Source organism: Osmia lignaria, chromosome 9, assembly GCF_051020975.1.
Source record: "Osmia lignaria lignaria isolate PbOS001 chromosome 9, iyOsmLign1, whole genome shotgun sequence".
NCBI lineage: Eukaryota > Metazoa > Arthropoda > Insecta > Hymenoptera > Megachilidae > Osmia > Osmia lignaria.
Genome location: NC_135040.1, coordinates 4,507,584 through 4,534,198, shown reverse-complemented (window position 1 = coordinate 4,534,198; position 26,615 = coordinate 4,507,584). Strand labels below are relative to the sequence as shown.

Below are 26,615 nucleotides of genomic sequence, written 5' to 3'. Positions count from 1 at the left end.
TCGTTAACACTCTGGATGCACTCCCGTGTGCTTGTTCCTCTCGATGAAAGCATAATTGCCAATCCACGTCACACGTGTTCCCCAGCTGTTAGCGTGGTCCGGGGATTAGTTAGGTGGCGGCAAATTGACATACGTGTGTTTCGAGACCGTGTGTGCCTTGCCACGAGTACCGTGCGACCGACATTGTCCTGCGACCAGAGACTCGATCGTGCTTGATCAACAGGTCTTAAGATCTTCGCGAGCGGAGGCGAAAGCGTCGAGTAAGGGAAGGGTGACTTCGCCCAGGTAAATTGGCATCTTCGACTTTCGTTTACGGCCCCCCTCGACAGCCCGTTAACGCGTTAATCTTCGATCGTGACAGGTCGTATTTGCACTGTTCGATCGCGTACGTCCGAATCGTGAATTATCCTCCGCGATCTTGGAATCCAGCGCAACGGCGATGAATCAATCTTACGAGGAATAAATGGGTTTTGAGAATTCCATCAAGGAAGAACCTATCAGCGACTTATCAACGGGATCGGACATTTTTAATTACCCCTCGCGTTGGTGGAAAATACGTGTATCGTTAGCAGCCTTCAGCCTAATTGCGGCTTGTTTGTTATACCCCCGGGCACGATGCTCGATCTGCCTTTTCGTGCGATGCATGATTAATCAAGTAGCTGAGAATGAAGATTGATTAGCTGTACGCTCGGTCTTGTTAGGATCTTGCCGAGGTGTACAGCGCTCTCCTTACGACTGGAGACATCGTGACATGGACAGATACACGTGTACGTATCGCAAACATCGAGCGGATGATCTGCTCGTGTTGGAAGGAAAGGTACATTTGGTCTAAGACGTTGCGAGAATGAAAATCATTGGAAATGATTCTTTTTCCAAATGCTTATTCGAGGAAGAGCTTCTCTATGTTTCAATTCAGTTCTTAATCGGCCAACGTGAAAATATTTCGTATATCCCACGAGCCCCACGAGTTTGTATAATACCGGAGGATCTTTGGCAGACAGTAACTATTCCGGTCTCCGAGAAACGGAAATACGGCAACGCGGATGCAAATGAAACGGTATCCTGGCACATTGGCTCTTAATAGCCAGGCATTTTTAACGTTTCATTGCCTTCCTGTGCTTCGAAACGCAGGACAGAACCGCAATAACGCGGAAAGAATGGTCGGAATCGCGTTTTCTTTATCGTCCTGTGGGGGAGGGAAAAGGAACATTCAGCTGTATAACGGCCGGCGAAAAATGGCCCCGACGAAATTCCATTCGTCGCGCGACATTCGCCGAGCAAGTGTTTCGACTAAATGAGAAATTTCACCGAGAATTTTAATTGACCCGGCCGACTAGGCGAAGACAATGAGCGTTGAATGCCGCCACAGCCTGGCTTGCCTTCCTACCTTGTCCCTATTGTTCAGACCTTTTATCGAGAGGGATCAACTCGGGCAACGCGTGTACCCTTTTTACCATTAATCGTACAAAAAAAATGTATAAATCAAATAAATGTTGACGGGAATAAATGACAAAAATAACTTTGGCGTTTCGCAGCTCTTGACCTAAGTAATCGAGAAAATGGAATCGTTCGCGTATAAAGAAACACGTGTGCTCGGTATGATTGTTTTGAGCAAAGTAACGTGTACAGTTGTTGACGATACAATGATCGATTTCTTTTTTTAACCCTTTAACTGCGGGGGTGGTTTATAAACCACATACTAAAATTATAGCCAGAGGCGGATATGGTATATAAACAACATATTAATTTTTGTTAATATCAAATAGCTGTGACTTATATACCACTAAAATAAAAATCAAATAAATACAATAAATCTTTTAAAATAGAATATCACTTCAGTAATATAATTTAAAATTAGAGCAATATAATTTAAAACCCGCAGTTAAAGGGTTAATAAAAAAATAAGAAATTAATGTAATGAGTTTTTTAACGCTCAACTGTGACTACAGATGCAATAAAACTGGACATTTCTTTGTTCTCGGGGATTCATTATATTAATTTTCCACTTTTTTAGGTAAAGGGTGCATCTTTACGCATTCTTGTTTCAATGCCCCCATATCTGGAGCAACGATATCGTATATTAATCGTAAAACAAACCGACGATACCGGTTTCCTCGTGCATCGGCTTGACCCAGATCGGACAGTCTGCCGCAATTTGCACTCGATGCGCTTTACCGGAGCTTCCACGAGTACGAAAGCGAAGGAACAGGCATCGAAGGAATTCGCAGTGTCATCGTTTCTCTTCTGCCTCGCAATCCGTCCACCGTACCTGCCCGTTTCCGTAAACAGATCAGATCTGTCCTCGATGAAACGAGCCATCGTGTATCGATAATGTGAATCATTGCTCCGCAATTGGCCGAAATTCTCTGAATCGTTCGATATCCAGCTCGTCGAAACGAGCAATCGAAAATATTTCCGGGCCGCACAAAAGCGACCATTTCCTATCGATATCGCGGCACATAATTTATGTTAAACAAATACCGGGAAATTGCTAACGTTGAAAGCAATTTTATATATTATCACGGTCGCTGGGTTTCATGAAATGCCTGCTCCACGATTCGCGATCGTACGTCTCTTTTATCATTGCTCGCTTCGAGTTCCTCATTTTTCTCCGTCTCGTATAAGAAAATAATAGCGATTACAAAGGATTCATCCTTAGCCCGATGATTTCATTTTTATCGAATAGCTCGGAGGTAAGAATTCGCTTCTCCTTCTCCGCGGAGAAGGAATGAAATCGAACGAGTTTCGGATAAACGAAATATTTGTATCGTTCCGAAAGCGATACGGGAATACGATAAAAATTATTCGATACCGATGTAGAAAAGGTAGGAAATTTTCGAGAGTTACTTTTCTATTTAGCCCGGCTTCTACGATCTTCCTGAATTTCATCGCGGAAACGATTCCTTTTATTTTCAGTGCCGCGCCATATTATCCTCCATAAAGGATCAGATAAAAAGACGGTGCTTTTAACATACACGTATCAGAGATATAAGAGCAACGTGACTGGCATCGTCCGTATCAGCTCTCTGTTCGCAGGGAAGAAAAGCGTCTCGTATGGTCGTTCGTAAACGATGATCGAAAAGTTCGGATTCAGAGAATTTCCTCCTTTTGCTGCGATAAAATCTAACCCGATGGTATTTCATTTTTCCTCGCGGACACCGCGAAACTGTCAACCTTGCTTTCTAATTTAAAATCGAAAGGATACTCGACGATATTCTCGGGGAAAGATAAAAAAAAAAAATAAACGTGAAACCTTCTTCCCTTTGACAAAAATTCCTTCTATTTTCCTTCAAGGGATTTGCCGATTGAAACGTTGCGAATCCATTTCAATGAACGCTTCAACACCTGTATCGAACCGCGTGAATATAATTGCCACGGCTAAAGGATTAATTTGGAGCGAAAACAGGTGTTGTAATTGGCCTGTCGAAGATGAAGTGCTTCTGCTTTGAATCGCTCGAATAATTTACGACGTACCGAGTAAATATAAACAGAATCGAATATCTGGCGTATACCGGGGGCAAACAATCGTTTGACGCAGTTTATATTCGAGACATTCTTGTGTGCCGAGCGTGTTCTCGCTAAAACTCGATAAATAATAATGCTTTAAAGTCCCCGCCAACCGAACTATTCACAAAGCGAATCAATTAACGTTTCCCGTGCCTGACAAACAACAACGAAGCATGCTCTTTGTTTTGTACGCGATCGTGGTATTGGCGTTTGTTTGCTTCACCTTTTTTCTTCCCCACCGTTCGAATAATGAACTGTTTTCATTCGTTTTTCGTACAAAGAGTTCGGCTATATTTGCTACAACATAGCTCGATACGGCCAGATAACGGAAGAGGCGCGTGTTCGATGATAAGGGAGAAGATTATTCCTCGATCATAAGCTCGACACGAGTGAAAAAAGCGTTCGATAATGTTTTTACAGGGGAGGAGAGTAAAGCAGTGATTTCTTTCGAACACCAGCCAACTTCCGTTTGGCTCCGGCTTCGTGAAAACACCGTCTTTATGTACTTTACCTGAAAGTCTCTGCATCAGCGACTTGGCACCGATGGAAACTTTCCTGCATGGAATAATCGGGATCAAATTCGTTTATTCGAACCTCTGCGCCTAGAATGATTCCTCTCGAGTCGTCTGCCAATTCCCATGATACGATAGAATTATCTGACGTTCAGATTCAGGAATTGAAACAAAGTCCAACAGGCGTGATTATTTCTCTCGTCAACCACTTTCGTTTTCCTATTTTCGCATTCAGAAGACAAGCTTCTCGTTGCTTTTTCCTAACCCTTTACCCCTCGAGCGCGGTTCTTCCTGTTTCCTTAGCGATTTCCGGTCTACCTGTTAGTCGGAACTACAGTAGAAAATTAGCGCTTTTGATCTTTGATTCCAGAGTCGCGTCTGAAGATACTTCGAGCGAGTTGTTCCGTCGCAAAGACTTCAAACTTCTCGGTTCCTGACAATTATTCTGAGAATAATCAGAAACCAGCAGGGAAATTAACGCTCGAAGGTGATGGTTTATCGTAGGAAATTAATTGAACCGAGACAGTAAATGCGTAGAAATTCACGTGCTCAACCTCGATCGAAACGTTTGAAGAACTGGAAACAACTGAGCTCCGGCCCTCCATCGAATTTGTGAAAATATCCCGACTCGTCTCGTTGGACGGATTATAGAATTACAAGAGCAGCGTGGAATTTAAAAATTCACTGTTCAAAGTTTAAAGGAACAATCGATCGAGAGCTATTTAAAACTCGAGGAAACAGTCTAACGAAGGAATTAAACTGAACTATTTAAAGGAACGGGGTTTGCACGGGGCAGAGGAGATGAAAAATTGTCGTGGATCGAGGCGTTTAAAGTAGATCCGTCTCGATTCGATCCAAGCCCGCGTCTGACGAGTAGCGAGGGGTTAAGAATCCAAATAAATCCTGGCTCGAACGTGGTAAGCGGATTATTCGTGCCGGGTGTCGTCCACCGACACTAGGCTTCGTGCTTCTGAAAAGGAAAGAAGCCGGTCTGTGTCGTCTTCAGAAAAGCAAGGAAGCCGCTAAGACCGGGATTAGTCGATAATTTTCAATGATCGCTTCGATGACTGCTCGCGCCAAGTCGCGGTAAGCTATCGTCCGATCAAAGCTCCGTGATTCGTAACAAAAACCACGAGAAGACACTCGTTAATCCTGAAGTTTCTTTTTTGATAAATAAAGGAAAATTAACGGGCGATTAAAATGAACGGAAACCGGCGGAAACCGGTATTGTAATAAATTGAAACGTGAAAGATCGTAAAGCGGAGGCGGAGAGAGGGTCAAGTTGACCACGTCTGTGGACACGCACGTGATCACCGACGTAACTGGAGGATTCACGTGCGTTTATCCCACGGGGTATAAAAGGCTAGAAAATACGCTGGAAAGTTGCAGTTCTCACCTGGCCGCCTTAAAATACCGTAATGGGAAAGATGAGGATCAAGGTACAGTATCGAGAGGGAAAAGAATAAGTCTCGGATAAGGAACAGGTGATCGAAGAGAAACGAAAAGAGAAAGTGCTGATGGAGGAATGACTTGCTTTGTCCCAGAAGATAAAAGAAGAAAGTGAATCAATAATTCTTTTTAAAGGCAATTTTTTGTTCTTTGGATTTATTCAATTTCGCTGGATTGCATTTAACACCTCTGACACTTTGTTAAAAATTCATATCGTTTCTCTTCGAACGAATCGCGATCGGAGTTATCGTACATTCTTTTTTTCAATATTTCCATCGATACTTTACAGCCGATCGTTTTCAATAATTTCTATTTGCCCGGGCAAACGAGACAACAAAGTGAAACACGTACGAATACAAGGAACGAGAAGAATCGAATTTCAATCGGCGAGGAAAGGCGGAACTTTTATTGGCTCGTATAATCGACCGGCTCTCGTTTTCGAATCGGAAGTCGACGATTGCACTCTGTCGAACGGTGTAATTAAAACTGCGACGTCTCAGACTCTCTAGCCTTTTTCCCTTCCCCTCTCGTTTCGCGTCTTCCTTTCTCCATGGTACGCGAGATTCAATTTGTCCCTGTAACGTGTATTCAATTGCTTTCCTCGCGGTTCAATCCCGATACGACGCCGATGTGTACGCCATAATTACGCGAACGGAGCTTTCCTTCTCGACGCTATTCAATTTCTCGTAATCGATTATTCGGCGGTGATTCGCCTTCTCAGCTTTCGTTCCGACCGGTGTTCCATAATTTCCGATTACCGCGATGAGCATTACGACTCGCGAGTAACCAAGAAATACCATCGATTTCCTTTAACGCCGGTTATTATTAGTCGAGTCTTAACAAGTACTAAATACTAAATAATTCACGTATGGATATTGTTAAACCCTTCTTCGATTGCGAGTTGAATGAAATTGCAGACTTATTAAAATTCAAAGTGCAAATGCAGAATGATAGATTCTTTGCGAAAGGAAGGCATTGGGTTAAGAAAATACCTTTTCAAAAGGAGTGCTTTTTAATCGCAGGTCAGCATCGCCTTGACCATCGTGTTGGCCGTGGGCCATCGATCACGGGCCGGCGTGATACCTCTGGAAGAATCTTTCCACGAGCAACACGAACCATCCGACGAAGCAACTCTGGGTCAACAGGGTCCGTTGGCCAGCTCGTACGTGCAGTTTCACGGCCCCGTCGAGGGCCCCGAGTTCGCAGTGAAAGTTCCATACATGGTGCATCACGGTGACAGTAATCATTTGCACGGGCAAGAGCAACAGAACGGGTATACGTTCGACTACGTGGCTCATCCGAAGTACGAGTTCTCGTACGGCGTGGAGGATGAGCAGAGTGGTGATTTTCACTCGCAGAAAGAGTCGAGGGACGGTAAATGACTCGCACTTTCTCTCTCTTTAATTTTCAATCGAAAGAGAAATTTTCTCCCTTTCCGGTTTCTTCGACACCGTTGATGTCAATTTTAATATTTAATTATTTTATTCGCGCAATTTAGAGGTTGTTGATTCTCGTTCGAAGTTGGTGAATTGGTTTTGCGGTTTCCGTTGATCGTCCGGTTCCTTTTCAACAGGAAGCAGCGTGTCCGGTCAGTACAGCGTGAAGGAACCAGGAGGCAGCATCCGAGTCGTCAGCTACCGCGCCGACAAGAACGGATTTCACGCTGTGGTGCACACTTCCGGCAAGAACGACCACTCCGTCGGTATACACCACGGTCAAGGTCGGACTAGGGGTCACGAGCACCAAGTTGCGATGCAACAGGAACAACAAGAACAACAGGAACAACAGGCGCACGATTACGCTTCGTATACCGAGAACGACGGATACTGATGCATTCGTGGATGATTATGCATTGTACTTCGTACCTGGACGCGATATCTTCGAGTTCACCGGTTTCTCGCATACCAAAGCCTTCCTACAGCGACTCGAGCACGAAGATTAGCGTGAACAACGCGGATATTGTAAATATAGATTAATGGCTTTGAATAAAATCATTGTTATCGATGCGGTTCGTTTCTCCCCCTTTCGAAGGTAGTTTTTCAATTACGTCGATTCTTATCAACTTTGCTTCTCGAGCACCCTTCACGCGACGTCGGGGAACGATTATCACGTATCAGTGGAAGAGTTGATTAGGTTCTTCTTTGATCAAAGGAACGCAAGGCCGCGTGGCAGAGATAAAATCTGACGTGGCCGGCTATCAGAGATCGCGGAAAAGAGGTCGTCGATCGTCGATGATACGAAACTCGACCACGCCCGAGTAAATCGTGACACGCGGATGGGAGATCGTTAAGGCTCTTCTGATCAATTTGACGCTAACGGAACGTCGTTATCGCGAGTGGATAAAGACAAAAAGAGAAAAGGAAGGCGAAACGGGACCAAGCTGGCGGGGGAGGAACGAAAGCGAATAACAGGAGAAGAGATAAAAGGGATGCTCGGCCGCGCGCTAACAATGCCTCGAATGCATGCCGACAGAGGAACAAGGAGGTGGGAACAAAAAGAACAACGGAACTGGCTAGATGATAAGAGCCGGTAAGAGAGGACAGTGTACACAAATTACATCGTTAAATCGCTAATGATTCGATGTGTTTGCGGATAGATAATAACTCTAGTTATTATTATAAACTATCATAGAATGTAAACTCTGATAACTCTCTGTATTGTATGCGATTATGATTTTCGATAAAATAGTTACTCAGAAATTATCTCCGCTCTTTAGGAACATTATCGTTTCAGAACAACGTGGCTAATCTTCTATGCTATCATCAGTACCTCTCCATTTAATTAGAAAGGGCTTATTATCGGAATATCCAAACATTTATAAAATATGGATTTCTAATTTCTAATTATAATAAACATTTCTGTATCGTATAATTTCAGAAAATCTCTTACTAATGTCCTGAATCATTAATTACTCATGATATAAATAAAATAAAAAAATTAAATAACGAAGGAAATACGATGTTCTTCAATTTCAATTTCCTTAAAAACGTTTAATATCCCGAGGATAAACGAGGATGATCGACTGGGAAACGGTTCGGAAAGCCGCGAAAAGTGAAGCAGAATGAAGGATAAACGAAGCGGACTGCCGTTTGCCGATACGTTCTCGCGCGTCTTACGGTGCTGTCGTCGTCGCGCAGCGTTAGACTCTCGTTAATGGTCGTGTAGGATTCGGAGAGTGCAGCGTGTTCCACGGGAAAGGTAATTTCCGGCAGATCGTAGAAGCCAGTGTAATTACCCACGGCGGCGTCGCGACGCGACTGCTCGAACCGGTTGCCCTCACGCTCGACGTAGTCGTCCTAGTTGATCCGTCGCGGAGCGGAGTCGCTTTTACACCGGAACGCGTCCCTTTATCAACGTTGTATCGCATTAACAAATTACTGGCGAGATGGTAGCATGTCGCGGCGTTGATGCGACTAACGAAGCACCGATGCAAACAGCTTTTGCTACGCGTCGAACGGCGACGTCGATTATTCGATTGCGGCTCGTCTAATTTCAAGAGCATTAGAAACTCGAGCGATATTCCGACGGGGAATTACGATCTTTACCAACCGAGTCCATCGCGGCCGACGTTATTAAACGATAAAAGAAACTGGCCCTTCGGCTCGGTGCAAACTTCGCTCGGGATAGAAGTTTCAATTATGAAACGAAATTAACTTTGCTAACTTTCCGGCAAAATCAACGAAACAGGAAGATCTCCCGTTATGATTTCCGGCCGGGAATGGACGGTCCTGGTTTTCCTCTTGAATGGCCTCTGATTATCTTGGAATACATTTCCCGACGAAATTCCAGCGGATTCCAAGCGAAAGATCGGATCATCGCGGAACGATATCGTCCGTTCGTACCTTCTCGTTTCAGGGAACTTGAATTTTTCAAAATCCAAGCCGGATCAGTCTATCCGTTTTCTTGAAGAAGCGCCTCGAGTATCTATCGTTTTTGTTTCGAATAAAATTTGCCAACAGGAGAATCGATAATTACGCGCATACCGGCCACGAGAGCCGCGTTCATATTTGTCGAGCCCCAATTAGTCGCAGCCAAACGGTTCGCTTTTTCGAGTTAGCTCTAACCAGCGGAAACAATACGCGGTGGTCCGGCCGGTATCTTAAATTTACATTCGCGAATGAGATTAAGCGCGTGGACAATGGCGATTCTGTCGCGATTCCAACGATAACGATGTCAATATTCAGCGTAAATATTCGCCAAGGCAAAACACGGCCGTGCTTCCGTAATAAATTTGACGATGGGACGCGGTGCTGTTTAATCGGACAGCAATGTGGGTCATCGTTGAGCGTCGAAATCGCTCGTTCGAGCTCTCGGCTGCAAAAATCGCATAAATATATTATTCATAACTATTCGTTGACCCGTTTCGTACGGTTGGCTGACCGGATCAAAACCGCGGCTTTAATAATCGGAGAAAAAAAAAATATCTCCTGCGAATTGCCCGTTCTCCGTTCCACTTTTACACCGTTTCGAATTAATCGACGTGGATCTCGGGAAAAACAGGGAGGGCAGAAACGACGCTACTTGTCAAGGTAATTACCGCATCATCGTCGTTGATGGATGATCAACGGTCGTACAGCAAGAAACGGGAATCACGAGCGGAACAGGTTGACACACGGAACGGACGACGGTTTGAAATCGGGATCGGTTCGAACGATGGCTGGAAAGCGGACGGAACGACGGGGACATCGAGCGTAGCCGAGCATTTCGACGCTGCAATTATAATGAATCAGGCTGCAAATGGACAGCGAGGCGGGAACGCGGCGGGCGGATAATCAATAGGTTTGCCAGTGGGAAGCGTAGAACGGTGGACGGTACGGAGAGGCGAGTGGCGTATTTCAATCGACAGGAAACGCTTGGAAGCCATGGGTCGCGGCAATTTTCCCTTTCGTCCACCCTCCGCTTCCGTACGCCTCCAGCCGCACCGCGACACCGTTAATTTCTTAACTGCTAATCCGCTCGAAAAGCTGGCCAATCGTATTTCCACCGGCTATCGTTTCGCGTTGTAAAAACTTTGCCTCGTTGCAACGAACGATCTTCGACGATCGTTAACCGCAATTATTTTCACCCTGGTCATTTCGTCGACCGATGACTAACGTATTTACCTTCTCGTTACGGAGTTGCTCTGCTCGTTACAATATCTCCCGTTTCATTTTATTCCGGCTGTATCTCCTTTCTTCATGCCCGCAGATATCAAATGCAATGTGCCCCGTTTATTTTCGTAGAAAATGTTGAAAACCGGAGGAAACAAAATCGTGGCTCTAATTCGTAGAATAAAGTCATTAAAAAAAAGGAGGTAAGAAGGGTAATCGCGAAATGGTAGGAGAGTTGGAACGAAATGAAACGTAGGAGGCTGTGTTTAAGAGCGAACTGAATCGATAGCTCTACCCTGCGACCCGTAGGCCAAATGTAGGTCATACCGTGATCCCTTTTTCCCCTCTCTGTCTCTTTTACTCGCCGCTTCCGTCTGTCTGTTTGGCTGGCTGGCCCTGCTCTTCTGCTCTCATCGCTTCTCTCCTACGGTGTTCGTTTTCCCCGGTAGGGTAGGTGTACGGTATATTATTGCATCGGCACCCGGTCGCAGAGCGCTCGTTCCCAGTATATACATTTTTCATAAATAAATTCCACGGACGTTCCGAAGTCGGCCTTACTGCACGCTGCTCTTCTATATATACCTTCCTGGAATTACATATTTGACTGCGGAGCCTGGCATTGGCTCCGTTTCGCCAGTTCCATCCACGATCAGCATCGATCCTCTATTGATTTTATCCATCGATCGTGATTAACTGCACCGATGCTCTCTTGGTAAATTTATGCGAAAATGGGATTAATTTAAGAGAGATTCCTGTGCGTGTTTGTATTATTAATTCAATAAAGTGAAAACTTGCGAATTAAGCGTCAAATTGACGCGTGAACAAAACCGCTTTTATGCCATATAAAATTTACAAGATTTAATGCAAGATTCACTTCTGATTTGAAATATTGGATTCGGAGTTCTCCGTTGTATTTTTTGTGTTTACTTTCTACGCACTTTTTAATTACATTTCTAATGAGTGAAGTCAATTTACTAACATTAATACTTAATTTACGATTACATCAAATTGACGTGTATCCGTGGAGATTTTCGAGATTAGAAGCCCCAGAAGAAAATGAATTTGCATATATATATTTGCCTCGTTAATTGGATAAAAGTCTGTAATTTTTCTCGTGAATTTCAAAATGCGTCAAAATAACGCGTGAACCTAGCGTTGAACATCTACCCCGGTTTAGATGTGATTCGATCAAAGCAGATGTTCGTCTATGCTGTACACGAAAGGGTGTACGGTGGGAGGGTACGTTGTCTTCTATTCTCTGTTGCTTGATTACCAAGTACTTTAGCTTCACGCGAGCAACAGCTGTACGAGCGTTAAGAGATTAGCCGAAAGTTGGCGAGCTAGCGCGATAAACAAAATGGATTAGGTACACCATGTTCCAAAGGAATTCTCCAGCATCTCTTGCCTTTTCCTTCGAAATTGTCCTTGCTGCATCTGTTTCGGAATTATACCGCTCAAATTACTCTGCTCAATTTAATCCCGACCAAGGAGCTTCGAAATTCTGCTCGAAATTCGTAGAAACAAGTGGAAGTATTTTTTAGAGAAAATTTCGAAGGGAGGCAAAGGTTAGAATTAAAAACATCTTCGACGAGGAATCAGAGGAAAGAAAGGAGCCGCAATCTCGGAACTAACGAGCAGTTGCCAAATAAATCCGAGCAAAGGAACATCCCAGCATCCTGTTGTGTCCCTCACGGGCCGTTCAGGGATTTGGCAGCAACCGTGGCTGAATTCTGCGCGTGACAACGCATATTCATTCGAGTCCCCTTACCTCGCTCGTCTTACGCTATCGGCTTTCTCCATTTTCTCGCCTTTCCGCACGTTTTACCACCGTTTCTGCGTTCCTTTATAGCGAAACACCCTAAGGTTTGTCCTCAGATACACGCGTCGAGTATGAACATCCTACGTGTGGAGCCTCTTTTTCAAATGTTTCACGGTTCAACGCTTTCCTCTCACGTAACGCGGACCCTTTATACGAGAATCAAGGAAGTTCGAGGTAGCGAAGATGAAGCGAGAGGAAAATGGAATTTTTTCCGCTCCTGGAGATTGCGTTTCCGTTTAGGAATGCTATTAATTCTCTCATCCCAGTCGTAAAACGTGGAATATCGCGGAAGCTCGCTTTATTTGTCTCTCGGTGATGCTCTGTTTTTTCTTTTCAGTCTGGTAAAATGAAAAACAACGCGCTTTTCCGAGGATCGCTCGCGTTCACGTGACTCGGGGTGCTCGAACAGGATCGACACGAGTGTTTTTCGAGTAGAATTCGGAGAGGAATAACGCGTCGGAAACATTGCGAGTGGTCGCGGTGTCTTCGCCCCGGAAAAAATAGTCGCGGAAGGGTGGAAAAAAGGCGGACGATCCGTGTTCTTCGGTCTGGATTGGAAATCGGCCAACTTCTGGACGAACTAGATAGGCGAAACAACGGGCCTGCTCTCCTTTTTCCGGAGGCAATTGAATTTTTATATCTGCCGAGTGAGAAGCGCGAACGGCAAAAAATACTCGAATGATTCTCGAATATCCGTGGAGGAGACGACGCGACGCGGATAGAAGTGTCATACGTCTTCGATGCTTGACGTTTACGACGGAAATTCGCTCCGTCTTTTCGATGCCTATTGCTCCGGTTTCCCTTGTATCGCGTCGAAAGGGAAGAACTGGAGGAACAGTTAGGAAGTTTCGGGCGATTCGACTCGGGCGAGACAGTCGGCGGGCAAACAATTCCGGGAAAGTCCTTCCTCTCGGGGCGGATAATGAATTTTAAAATGGAAACGAGCAGCCAGTAAAACGGCAACGCTGAAAGCTGGCTACGACAAGACGCATTAGAGAGGCGTAAAAGTAGCACCTGCCTCATAAACTGGTCGTTTCAAAGAGGATCTCGTGTCTCCGTTTCCCCAACCTTCCCTCGCCTTTCGTCCTTTCTTCCTTTTCATTCTTCTCGTTTACCCAGTCGTATATTTTCCCGCGAACAAACGAACAATTATTGCGCCAACGGCCATTTATCAAAACGTCCCCGCATTTATGAATATCGTCCGACAATTTTCCCGTTCCCCGACGCTGGCTCACGACACGCCACGTTCTTTGCACTTTTGCCAGTCATACGAGCCACGTTTAACGTTTTATCATTAGCCTCGTTAGTATATCTCTCGTTCGTTATTACCAGTGACAAGAGCAAAGAATATATTAAGAAGATCAAAGAACTTTCCAAGTTTTCCACCCTTTTCAACAAGGGTAAATCAGCTTGGTGCCTGACGCAAGCCAAGCGCCGAACAAACTCGAATGCCAGCCATGAATTATTAATGCCCAGAGAGGGTGTTTATTGCTACAACAAAACCCGCTTAATTCTCGCGGCGATGCGTCAAGGGTCTCGAAAATCCATGCAGCCCGGTCTGTGTTTTATAGTCCCGTTTCGGGGCAACTTTATCCGTGCACTTACGTGCTGTAAAGCGGCCTTCGAAACTTTCTCCACGAGTAAATAAATTAGAAACTCGCTAACGCACGGCCAACAGAGATGCTTAACTCGTCCTGCAGTTAAGCACCGGCTAGAGCTCGGCTGATGATAGCGCGGCAACCCTAGCTGCACCCCTCGGCCTCCATTTAATCTGCACGCAAATGAATCGCGTCTGTTCGCGGCTATCGGATTGATCCTGCACCCCGATAGACGATTATCAAATTACCTTCATCGTTCTTGCTCGATGACACGGCCGATTAATCAACGAAAATAACGCGTCTCTGTTATTTGAAAAAATTCTCGGAACCGCGTCAGATAGGGTAAAAAGGATTTCGCAATCGCGGAATCGCAACGTCGACGCGTTTGCGGATCCTTGCCGAGCGAAGATTCGAAGCCGTAGAGGAATCAGGAATAAAGGGTGGAAGACGGAAGCCGTGAAGCAGACAAGCGTGATCCGATATCACGAATCCCTCGGCGAATATAGACGAGACGGTCGCGTGTACATAGGCTGCTGGATGTAGCAGAAGGGTGGCAGCGAAACGGGAGATCGAGGATTTCGTACACTCCGCAAGCCCACTCGAACACACGGTTTCCGCATCATATTCAACCGCGTTCCGTAGTAGACCCGGAGTTTCTAATCCGGTAACGAGCCCCAGCTACTGCTGACGGTAGTTTGACCGATCCGACCGGCACGGATTCGATCGTTAAGAGACACATTCACGGTGGCGAACAAGTTGAAGTAGAGAGACGGAAGCAGGGAACGGATACAAATTGGCCCGTCGCCGTCGTTCCATATTGGAAACTGAAACCTCGACGTCGTAACGAAGCCAATTTCCTCGCCCGGAACGGACGCACCGAAGGGTTCGAAGAAAAAGGGGAAACGGGCTGGTGTGATTCGCGGGGAAAGCCTCGCTGGGGTTGAAGAGGGAAAGCCACGAAAGGGGACTGTTTCCTGGGAAATTATTGCTGCTTGTTGCTTCTCCGAAACTGTGGCTGCGAAACGGCTGTTTGGGTAGGGAATTATTAGTCGGATAACAGGAGTTCTTCTGACGAGAAAAAAGGGGTAAACGAGGCAAGGGTCAGAGACAAATGATAAGAGAAAAATAAATCACCGCCTTAAATTCTTTCACCTTGACTAATTATAAAAAGATTATCACGATAATCTGTGAAAATGTCGCAGGGTTAATTGTCGATAAAAATTCCCGACACGTTAAGGGGTGACGAGCCCCTTTTGCAGGAGAAACGAGCGCCCGGAAGCTGCGAATAATCGATCGCGATTATCAAAGGCAGCTTTACGTTATGTCAACAGCAACAGCAATGAAACAAGTGTGATGTAGTCAACGTGGCTACGCGATTATTGATCGGATAGAACGAGCGACCTCCTTATAAAACTATTCGCCAACAAACGTCCTTTGCGATAGTTCGTTACCTCGCTTGCCTCTGAAACTTTTCCCTATCGTACACGAACAATTAATCAACGATTCCGTGACTCTGGAAGAACGGTTCTCGTTTTTGAACGAACAAAGTCAGAGGTGGAAAACAATTTCGACAAGGAACGACAAGACGTTAACGAATGGCGCAGCTTACGAAGCAGCCCGTATCTGTTTCCTGATCTAATCGCGGGCGAGTAGTATAGTTTAAAATTGCTGCGACACGGTGTACGTTCTCCCTGTTTCCCTACGAATTAGTCGGAAACAATTGGAACGCTTAGGTAACTCGGTGCCACCGAGGGGAGCAAAGTTAAATCCTTCTTCCATTCCCGGCTTTATTACTCGATAACGATCGCACTTCGTTTATTACGCGGCTAGGGGCATTGCGAAACGTCAGATCGCGTGAAATACGGCGTGCAATTGTTGTTCCGCGATAAACAGGAATTAATATGCAATAAAACACACCTCGCAAATTTGTCGAATCAATAATCGTAGCCGAGCGAGCTCTGTTGATTTACGCTCGATTAATATTGCATCAGTTCTAGCGATATTTGCTTATATTTCGGTAAACAGCTCTGAATAATTTTAAGGTAGAATTAGAAAATGTCGGAGATACTCGGCGCTTAATCTAGAACCGAGCTTCGATATTTCAATGCTGTCGGTGCATCGATGCATTTATCGCATCCGGCGGGTATCTTGGACGCGAGGCTGCAGGATGTGGTTCGACAGCTTTGAGAAAGGATAGATAGCAAAGTACAATCGTTTAATTTATCGCCGGCAGAACGACCGGAATGTCGCGGACGCGACAACGAGCGTGTAGAACTGATTGCAGCGGACAGTTACGGACGCGAAGGGTCCTCCGCTTGTTCGCGATTAATCAGCCTGGACGTTTCGTAACGACGTAGCCAACACAACATCTGTCGCGTGTGCACCCACCACTAGACGTCAGTACGGTGGCTAACAAAAGCGCTACCCGTTACGAGTACCCGGGCAGAGGAGCGAGTGGACCGGGGATAAAAATGATCGCGAGAGAGGAAAGAAAGCTGCGTCGCCAGGATGTCTGATCCCCGAGACGCTTCCGGTTACTCGACGAGTTTTCTATCGTTCCGTCGATGGGGATCTAGCGTAAAACGATCTCCGGTACATCGGAGGAAAAAAAGAAGAACGGAGAAGCTTAATTGATCGGTTCGAGTATCGACATTTCGGGAGACCCGAAATTTCGGGAGTCTGTCGCCGACTGAACGGCTCGGAGGATTAAAGAATCATTGAAATAATTACAGGAAACTCTATTCTATTCTCTTCCCCGGGTACTAGAAATTTTTAAAAAGGAATTTTAAACGTCAACAACAGAGAGACGCGGACGCCGCGGAGGGACAGGTGGAATGAAAATAAAAGCGCGGGTTGGTTTGAAGAAAAACTCTGTCGAGCATTTCAGTTGCCACGGAGAATATCTCAACGTTGCGTGGTTACAAATTTTTCCTGCTCGAATGATCTGCTTAATGACCGCGCTGAATACATACTCTGTTTCTCGGTCTTCGGTGCTCGCGCACGCTTGTAAAACGAAAGCTTCATCGGTCACGAAGAAACGCGTGTCCTAATTCGCATGAAGTACACGTACGTTTTTACGGTGCAATTAAACTGCAAACGAGAGCGAAATAACGGTGGAAAAACATCACCTTTCATGCGACGTAGCGAGTTTATGCCATCCCTGGACGGTGATCGAAATAAAACAGGGATCCTCTGCCTGTACGTCGCCAGACGAGAATACCGGAATACTTTTACCCCTTTCTGTCCGTTAATGTTCATTTTAATTATTAATCCGCAGCTAATGATTAATTATCAAATTAGCAGTTATAGCAGATCGATGGTCTATTAGAAATTAATATTCCGATCGAAAATTCTCTGCTTTTCGAAGGAAAACTGATTGCGTGATGCAAGCAGCTAACAATCTGCTTACACCGCCCACGCTCTCTTCCCTAACTACCGCCCGGGGATGTTTCTTTGGCCGAAAAAATGCAGGTTAAAGGTGCAATTAGCAGCGCTCCGCTCGCTAGACTGTACGAACGCAAAAACAGCCCCGTCGAGAAACAAAAGAAGGCTGTTAAATATTTTTACAGCAGAGGGTAACGCGTTCGAGTGTTTCGACGTGGAGATTTAACAGCCCCGAGATACGTGCTGAAATTTTTACCTCGCTTCAACGCGAAACAGCTCGCGATCGTATAATCTTTCCTTCTAATTTCCCAGCCTTGCTTTATCGCTACTTCCGCAGCGAATCGCTTCCTTGTCGTTCGCGTAAATTCCGACGAGAATGCTCGACGACTCGAAGAACCGCAGACGGGAGGAATTTTTACGATTCACCGCGAGAACAATAGCTTGCATTACCGTGGATGAATTCGAAGAGCGAATCGGACGGGATCGAATCTTTGGATGATTCGCAGATGCACGAACCGGTCATTTTCAGAATATCGATACGCTTGATACGATTCTCGTCGAATTGGTACGCTATGAAATTTTCTCAGACTTTCTATGCTTCGAAATCGAGCATTGGATACGAAACCCCCGCTCGTACTCCTGACTTTTAGAGAGCGAGTATTATATTTCCTCGCGATACTAATTAGAAGAGAAGGCGAAGAAAATTGTAGTGCCGCTAAGTCCATAGTTTTTAGCTAACAAATTTTAACGCGTTAGCTAAGAACATTTCGTTCCGCTTTACGATTAACCGTGCGACTGGATTAGCGGGTGGTCGGTAGCGTGGTTCGATTTCGCGACAGAATGGCCAGGACGTTTCCGCGGGCGGTGCAAATCGAATCTTTGTTTCGCTGTTCACCGGACCGAGCGCGGTTTTGTTTCGGATGGAAAGCGTTTAAAAAAGAAAACGCCGCGAGTGAAAACGTCGCGTTGCTTCGCGAAACGAAGCGTGACCGGAACGATTAGATTTCTCTACGTACGTACAGCTCGCTTCTCTACCCTTTCGTACAGGTCAGCTGTTTCTTTCTATTCGTCTGCGATAACCATAACAGGATTTCCCTTGTGAAAGAGGAGCAATCCGCATCGCGATTTACTCGCCGAGGGTAACGTTATCGCGTTGCACGCGTTCTTCTTCCGAGTGTCTTTAAACGGCTGCTTCCGCTTGTCAAAACGATTGCGTCGGTCTAGTTTCCTCCAGAGATACCGTTTAACAACGTCAACGAGAATACAAGGGGAATCGGGGTCAGCTAGTTAACAAAGATCCATCCGTCTGGCATGCTTTATTTACTCGCTTTTCAACCAACGATGACATTACACGCGGAGATTTCAGCTTTCCGTGGAAATCACGAACGACGTTCGACAAATACGAAATGAAAGACAGAGTCGATTGAGTTTTGACGCTGAGACGATTCTCTAGGGAGCCTAGTTCTCGTGTAATCGTGGTCACGTACGTACTCTTGTCGCTGGAAGATACCTAGTTCCTCGCGTATTTATCAGATCTGCTCGTGATTACCGGCGCGTATCCTCTCGTCAATCTAGCCCGCGTAAGTCTGATGGAAATTTTAAACTTCATCAAGCTTAGATATCCTTCAGTACCAGGAAAGGGTTCTTTAACCCCTTCGATCTGAACTAATTATTCACTTCATCAATTTTGAAACAAATAAAGAAAAATTAAATATCATGCATACATAGCATAACGATCCTTGACTGAACATATTAAAATTAGAATTAAGTTCAATATTCAATCATACTAAAAGCACCAGCAAAATTTGTCAAATTCACGAGTGCGACATGATGTTATATGGCAAAAGATTAACCGGTATCGCTCAAGTTATCAAAGTGTCGTGAAGATATTCGAATACCCCTTGCCCTCTTTTAAAAAAATAATAATTATAATTTATATTCAAAATTACTTAAAGGCCAGGCTGTTAGAGTACGTTAGAATATATTAGCATCCAACCTTCATAGCCGAAAGTCTCGACGTTGCATGATACGCAGCTGCATATTACCATTAGAAGATTAACTTCGAGGTAATCAGGTTGCTTATGCATATAAATCAGCGCACGGTAGCAGAGGTGCATTCGTTTTACCGAAAGTAAGTGCAGAATTAAACTGATCGCTGGCTACGCTTCTTTTTTAAGGATCATCCAGAGAGACGAAGGAGAAGAAGCGCACGAAATCGACGGGATTTCTTCTGGTTTCTCACGAATGAGCCAGCACGATAGCGTAATAATGGCCGACTTCCCGCTTCCTAATGGCTGGACGTAGATCGGTGAGCCAGGGCCTCGCGGCGGCTACAATATCCTATACGCGATAATCGAGCTGATTTAAGGCCGCGTGCTTCCGACCATGCAGGAAAACACTTGGATGTTAGGGCACACCTGGCAGGTGGTGCGGTGTACACTGCCGACCCAGGACGGTCACGTTCCCTGGCGTGTTTCTCGGTAATATTCGGTAATTTCGCGTAATTTCGTGCTTCCTCCGCTGAGTCCCGCTATTTCATTCCGCTATCCGCGTTTGTCATACGTCTCGCGTGACGTTCCACCTTGATGAACGACTATTTCAACGTCATTAGTTTTCGACGACCCGCCACCTGTCAGCAGCTATCCCTCCTTCTTCAACATATTTTCCACGGAATTAGCGCTGCGGCGGTCAGAAAATTTCACGCGAAAGGAATCGTTCGATGGTTGATCGTCTTTCTTCGGGCCGGAAGCGGATTTAATCTGCGGTAATCCGATTTGCGACGGAACTGAAGACCTTTGAGCAGGGAACGTGGAAGAACATCGAAGCATCTTTGTCGTGAATTATAAATTGCACGGTGTAAATCATTGAACCCGACAGACGGTTTAAACGAGCGACCGCTAAACGAAGTGGTGCACGCAGGTACCTTCCACCCTTATTAATTTTACGTTCCTTTTTATGTTAGAAAGGAATCTTCCGATAGAATCATTCTTTTTGTAAGTTCCCGGATCTCAAAATGAATACTTGGATCCTTCTGACAGTTTCGAGATTCGCTGAATAAAATAGGTAAAGGACCGAAATCCAGGTTATATAAATTAAAATGTAGTATTTTCTAAGCAAATTAAGATTTTTATTATTAATGCAGGGGAAAGATGTAAATAATGTATTGAAATTCTAGTTCTTGCAATTATCGATAGTCGACCATTTTCGTTACCAAAATGACTAAGGAATAGTTATTAAATAATAATTAAATTGATTTAATGAACAGAAATGAGTCCGTAGCGATAGTATTAGATTTGATAATATACAAGTTATTTGTAAGGCTGAACTTTTGAAACTGTCAACATGTTAAAAAGGAGGAAAAAAGGAATTTGAGCGGCAGCATCGCGTTCTACAATTTGTATGGAATCGTTCGAAGTTGTATCTCGTTACGCACGCCTCTCGTACAGGTCATAGAGTTCATCGTAACATCAGAGTGTAACAACCGGATCGATAATCCATCCCGGGGTAGATGCGAGATAACGAAAACCGTAGGCGCCTCATCGAACTTTTATACGCTGCTTCTGAAGTTGGCGACTAGACTTCCGTGGAATTGTCAAAGAAACGCGCATCGTATATCCTGCTGCATAGAGACTCCCTCCGGTTAAAGGGACCGGTAAGGAAACGATTCTCTTGTCAAAATATTGTTTAACGATGGAAACTCGTCTTTCCCGACAGTTAGCCGTGCAATTATTTCGGGGAAGAAGCTGCCCTCCGGTACACAGATATTCGGCTTATCGATAAGGTATTACCCTTATCCGGGGCCGTATCTTAGGTGGAAGGTCTGAAGAGCGACGAGGGTCAAGCGAGCGCAAAAGTAATCTCGGCAATCTCGTTTCTCCCTCTGGTATCGCCTTTCCAACCGCGCAACCCTCGACCCTTGACCTTAATCCAGCCTCCTCCCCCGTTCTCATTTAAAATTACGATGTTTGCGTGTTTATCAATCCGTTGGCACGCGATACAGACGTAGAGACAGGGCTTGGCCACCTACGTCACGCGTGGTTGCTTCCTTTTTTTCTTTTTTTTCTTCTTAAACATTAACGAAACCTAATGGCATCGCAGATTTAGAAAATAGCAGTGACATTTTATTTTATCTCCGTCCCGAGATTTGATATTTCGCATAAACCACCGTAAAGTGCGCTCCTTATCCAAAGGAGGGTGAACCGTGCGATCTTTCCTGGGCAAAAGGAAAGGGACAAACCACGAGTATTTTCTTGAAATCGTATATAACCCGTGGCACGTGTAATCCGACGGACCCTCCTATCTCTGGGTGAGATAGTTTTTCAAAGATATTAGGTGACGTCGTAACGCGGTTTAAAACCATTTCTCGGTTGGGTCTCAAACTGGCCCTCGAAGATCCTGGTTAAAGTAGAACGCGTTTGAAATCGACCCTGGGCGCACATACACACATACATAAAGGGGAGCACGATCGGGAAATTGAGCAGGAACTGATTAAACATTACAGCCGTCTCGACGTGAAATTGAATCAGAAGTAATCAGACGTTACAGTCTGATACGATGACACGGAAACGAGAGGGGTAACGGAGGGATGGCTTGCAATTAACGTTGCCATGGGGAGGATAAAGGGGGGGACAAACGCGGCCACGGGGTCTACGAAGCTGGCCATGCTGCAACGATTTTTCTTCCCGGACACTGTTTCCCGCGAGACGCTTTTCTTTCCGCTCCTTTCCACGAATTTCAGAACGAGAAGCGAGAGTTTAAAAGTCGCTAACGAGCTCGGTCCGAGCCAGCGGTGCGATATCGTTAATCGACAATTATCGGAACGAAACTCGCACGAGAATGGTTAGAAATTTTCCAACGAGAAGTTTTTTTGTTAAGATTAACCCGGACCTGAAGAGCTGGTCTTAGCATCGTGTCAGCTTGTAAACGAGCTAGAAATTAGCATATTCAATTATTCGATTCGTCTATCTTTACAAGGAGGTAAGAGGAATACGAAGCCGCGAAATTTCGCTCGCAGCATAATGCGCTTGTAACAAGTTCTAAGCATGTGTTCAAGAATCTCGACCATCCGAGACTCTATTAACTTAAGAGTATAAATGAATACTCCACTTGACGCAAGTTCGAACGTTCCCGTGAAACTTTGCTGCATTCTCGAAACCTCCGAGGATCAGGGAGAAGACTAAGACCTGTTAAGGGAAGAAGCTTCTACGCGTCAACGACCACGCTTAAAGCAATGTCAATAGAGATCCAATCTTCTCTATGACGCGTGTATCATCCAAGTGATCGTGGCTCGAGTTGAACGGGATAATCGGAGAAAGCTCGTGAAACGGGGATAGTTTTAACGAGTTTGAAAGAACTCGAAACTTTCGAACATCCTGAACGCGATTAAGAGTCTCGAAACTGTAGAACTTCTTGAAAATTCGAGTGTACAATGTCGATCGTTCGTTTAAATGCTGTTCGAAAGGCTCGAGATTCGCGTGATTCATCGATGTACTTGTACAGAGTCGCGCAAGAAAGTTCCTTGAGAACTTTGTCGGGAAGATTTACAATCCCGATGATAAGATAAGTAATGGATAACCAGAGTTTGATTTCCGGTAACCTTCTGTTTCTGTTTTCCATGAATTCTGAAGTCTGATCGAAAGGGGAAAGGAAATTGACGGGTCTTCGTTTTCCTCGATTTTTCCACGGATCCTCGCGATTAATTGCGAGTGTATAGCCGGAAACTTTCGACGTATGCTGGAAACGATTCGAGGCGTTTCCGGTCCATCGCTGACAAAGGGTGCACACGGGCTCGTACACAGAGGGCAATGAGACGCGGCCGGAATCAAGTGACAATAGACGCGGCAGGAAATTGAGTTGGCACTGATTAGACATTGCGGGCGTGCCGTCGTGCCGCGATGCTTCGCTGGAATTTACTCTGGCATACCCGGCGAGTTCAATTCCACCTTCGAGCACCTACCCGATATTATCCTACACTTAAATCGACCCATCATCAACCGAATCGCCTTTCGTCGTATCGCCTCTTTAATTAGCAAAACGTTGAACACAAGTCAGATTAATTTCGCAATAAAGAAAGATGAAGGAACGAGATACCAGCCCCCTATTACCGGGCACAATATTAATTTTCATAATTTGTAAAATCCAGGTTACATAAATTAAAATGTAGTATTCTCTTCGTAACGTTTGAAATTATAGTTTTTTAAGCTAATTAAGATTTTTATTATTAATGCAGGGGAAGAATTTTAAAAATGTATGGAATTATTAAGGAATAATTGTATTTAAAACTTGGTATAATAATAATTAAATTGATTTAATGCGATAGTATTAGATTTGAATTATAATAGAAAGTACATATGGAGGTGATTGAATGATTTTTTTAAATTTAAAGTGAATCCGATCACTGGGTTCAATTTTACGAGATTTCCAAAAGATAATTTATCCGTAAATAATTTGGCAGTTTTCACTGTGACCGGTAATTACGACAAAATTTGTTTAATATATTTTTTTTTAAACTCAATAAGTCCTGAACTTATAGAAACGCTTAGTAATCAATAAAAGCTTTCCATAAAATGTCCGGTATATGGGTCCTTTACCCCATACGCAGACCTTTGAACCGGCTCGATTTTCACGGGGATTTTGTATCCCGATAGAATAACAGTTTTTCAACAGGAAAAGCAAGCGCTAACTGTTCTGCGCATTCCTAGTCCCGTTGCAACTTCCCACGGTGGTCGGTACAATTTATTCAGTTTCATGCATTCCTTTCGTAACGCGAACAGCTTCGTACAATGCAGTCGCAATAATTGGAAACGGGCAAATAGTTGTGAATGCAAAAGGCCGTTTTACCGTGCTCGTAATAGGGTATGATTTCATTTCCGTCGGTTGAAAAAGTTGGCCGGGGAAAATCGGCGAGGAACGGTCGCCGTATATTGCGGCCGGGCTTAGACACATTCTTTACGAGAACGAACGTATACGGTTTATGTGTCGCCATGAATACGCGTGTCACCTACCCCGTGGGCGACCGGTACACGCGTTTTCACGAAACCTTACGCCACGCGATCATAATTTTCTTTCCAATATTCTTTTGTTGCCTGTACATTCCACTTTTATAGCATCGAACGTTGCAGCCGCTTTTTACGACTAGCTTTCACGCTTCGTTGAAAGCTGTTTCTCTCCTGCCAATAGCTTAGCAACTTCCTTTTAAATACTGCGATTGGTGTATGCAGAAAAATCGTGCCCTGTGAAAGCGTGTAGATTATTTACCCGGAGATCGATCGAAAAGTCCTTTACCATTTTGCAATTTGCAGCTTCGTTTTTCAGATATAAGCGATTGCGGATCCATTGCTCCGCTTCCGGCTCGTCCTGTTCGGGAGATGCGCTTGCCGGAAGTTGCAAATTGCGAAATGGTAAAGGACTTTCAGGTTTGTTTTCATACAGAGAATCCCGGGGCACAATCTTTCGCGATATCTCGTTTAAAAAAAAAGGGGGTAGTAAAGTTGGTGTATTAAATTTTATTGGGTGATACGGGAATAGCGTCGATTACGTGCTCGCCAATATTTTTGATCCGCATATTTGCATGTTCGACACGCGCTCGCGGTCGCGAGATACGCGTGTTGCGCCACTCGTGCGAGCAGAAGCGGGCAGATTTTTATTACGGTTTAAATCGGTGCATCTGGTCCCGAGCGCGATGAAAAGTAAGGCCAACCGGCTGAAAAATACCCGGGCACAAACTGAACGTATATAAATTCGTAAGAGCATTAAATCGACAAAAATTAATACTCTGCTGATCAATACGCTCCGGACAAACAAACAAAGCTGTCGTTTAAGCCGCGAATAATTTCACCGATAGAAGAGTTTTTTAATCGATCGTGCGGCGAGAAATATGGAAAAATGCGACTGCGTATATTCAAATTCGTTCGATAAGAATTTTATTCGAAAATACTGACTGCGGCTCTGTTAATTCCCTCGTTTCGTTCATCATCGTCTACTCTACCGATCTTCGTTATCGTCTATTATTCGCGAATCGGAAGCCGGCTAATACAGTTTCGTACGATATGGAAACGTAAGAGTGCCAAAGCTTCCGCGACCGAGCAAGATAACCCTGCAGCTCGAACTCTCGGTCGTTTCACCGATAACGAAAACCCGTTCCTGTAAACTGATCCTACCTCCCTAAGGGAAACGACTACATAAATTATTGCAACCCTTAAGCTCGCGCTTTACCTGCCACATTTTTCCTCTCTGTATCCATCGAAAATTCTGCACCGCGTTTAGGAAATGATCGGGAAAATTGAAAATTTTTCGGGAAAACGAAAGCGGGCGAAGAAATCTCGGTTTCGCTGGACCGACTGAAGGGTAAGCGGAGGGAACAAAAAAAAAAATTCCGGCCTTCGACGTGAAAACACGAGGGCCGAAAGTTGCGGTGAATAGAGGAGAGGGAAACGACGCGGTCGGATTTCCTCGTATGTTTGTCGACCGTATTTTTTCCGCGATGACAGTACGGGCCGGCTAACAGAATCCCGAACTTTGGTACCGCGCCAAATTATTATCGTCCAGTGTGCTTTACATTGTGCCCGATCGGATGCCGCACCCGCGCCGCGACGCTGCCCTACCGTAACCCGGTTTCCCATCGCGGCCGAAACCCCTCGACAAAGGGTTACGTAAACTTTTCGAAATCGCCCGATATTCGCGTCGGCACCACCTTGAAAAACTTCCACGCGAAATCGTGGATAGTCACGATCCTACGATTCACGCTCCGACGGCGATTGGAAAGGGTCGATTATACCATTCAAAGTATTCGAGTGTGCGGAAGGGAGGCGAAAAATTGCTCGATTCGAGTGCTTGGATGGAAATTTCTATTCAAACCGGCTACTACTTTTCTCCGGATCAAACGCGTTTGTCAGGATAATTTTACATCGCTAGAGCGTCGTTATTAAACTTCGAAAAATTTCAAATCCAATTCCAGGGAAGAGATATTGGAAAAAAGAAGAGGAATAGAACGATTTACAAGCGTTTACCGAGAAATATAACAAATTCACGTCGGACACAAACGCGAAGTACGATTGGAAACATTGCAAAACAGGATTCAGCAATTCACCGTTAATTCGAGCTTCAACAAGCGTCGAATCCATGTTTTGTAGAATTGAAACAGTGAAATGTGAAGCGGACTAAACGCGAATGGAAGGCTAGACAATGATGTAGCCATTCGTTGAATAGGTGAAGCAAAGCGTTGAAAAGTACCCATGTTTTTTTCATATTCCACGAA

General features: G+C 44.8%; 1 protein-coding gene across 1 annotated transcript; it reads left to right on the top strand.

Moving 5' to 3' along the window:
* Window positions 1–5,382: 5,382 nt before the first annotated feature.
* Window positions 5,383–8,444, top strand: LOC117600853 (uncharacterized). The gene is made up of 3 exons (XM_034316841.2): window positions 5,383–5,458; window positions 6,491–6,842; window positions 7,042–8,444. The coding sequence occupies exons 1-3, from the start codon at window positions 5,438–5,440 to the stop codon at window positions 7,296–7,298; spliced, it is 630 nt and encodes a 209-aa protein (XP_034172732.2). The 5' UTR covers window positions 5,383–5,437; the 3' UTR covers window positions 7,299–8,444.
* The last annotated feature ends 18,171 nt before the right edge of the window (window positions 8,445–26,615 follow it).

Excerpts from the sequence above, each read along its gene's own strand:
- LOC117600853 (XM_034316841.2), top strand. The coding sequence starts at position 5,438 with ATGGGAAAGATGAGGATCAAG. Across the intron at positions 5,459-6,490 it reads TGGGAAAGATGAGGATCAAG|GTCAGCATCGCCTTGACCAT; the intron begins GTACAGTATCGA and ends TTTTAATCGCAG. Across the intron at positions 6,843-7,041 it reads GCAGAAAGAGTCGAGGGACG|GAAGCAGCGTGTCCGGTCAG; the intron begins GTAAATGACTCG and ends CCTTTTCAACAG.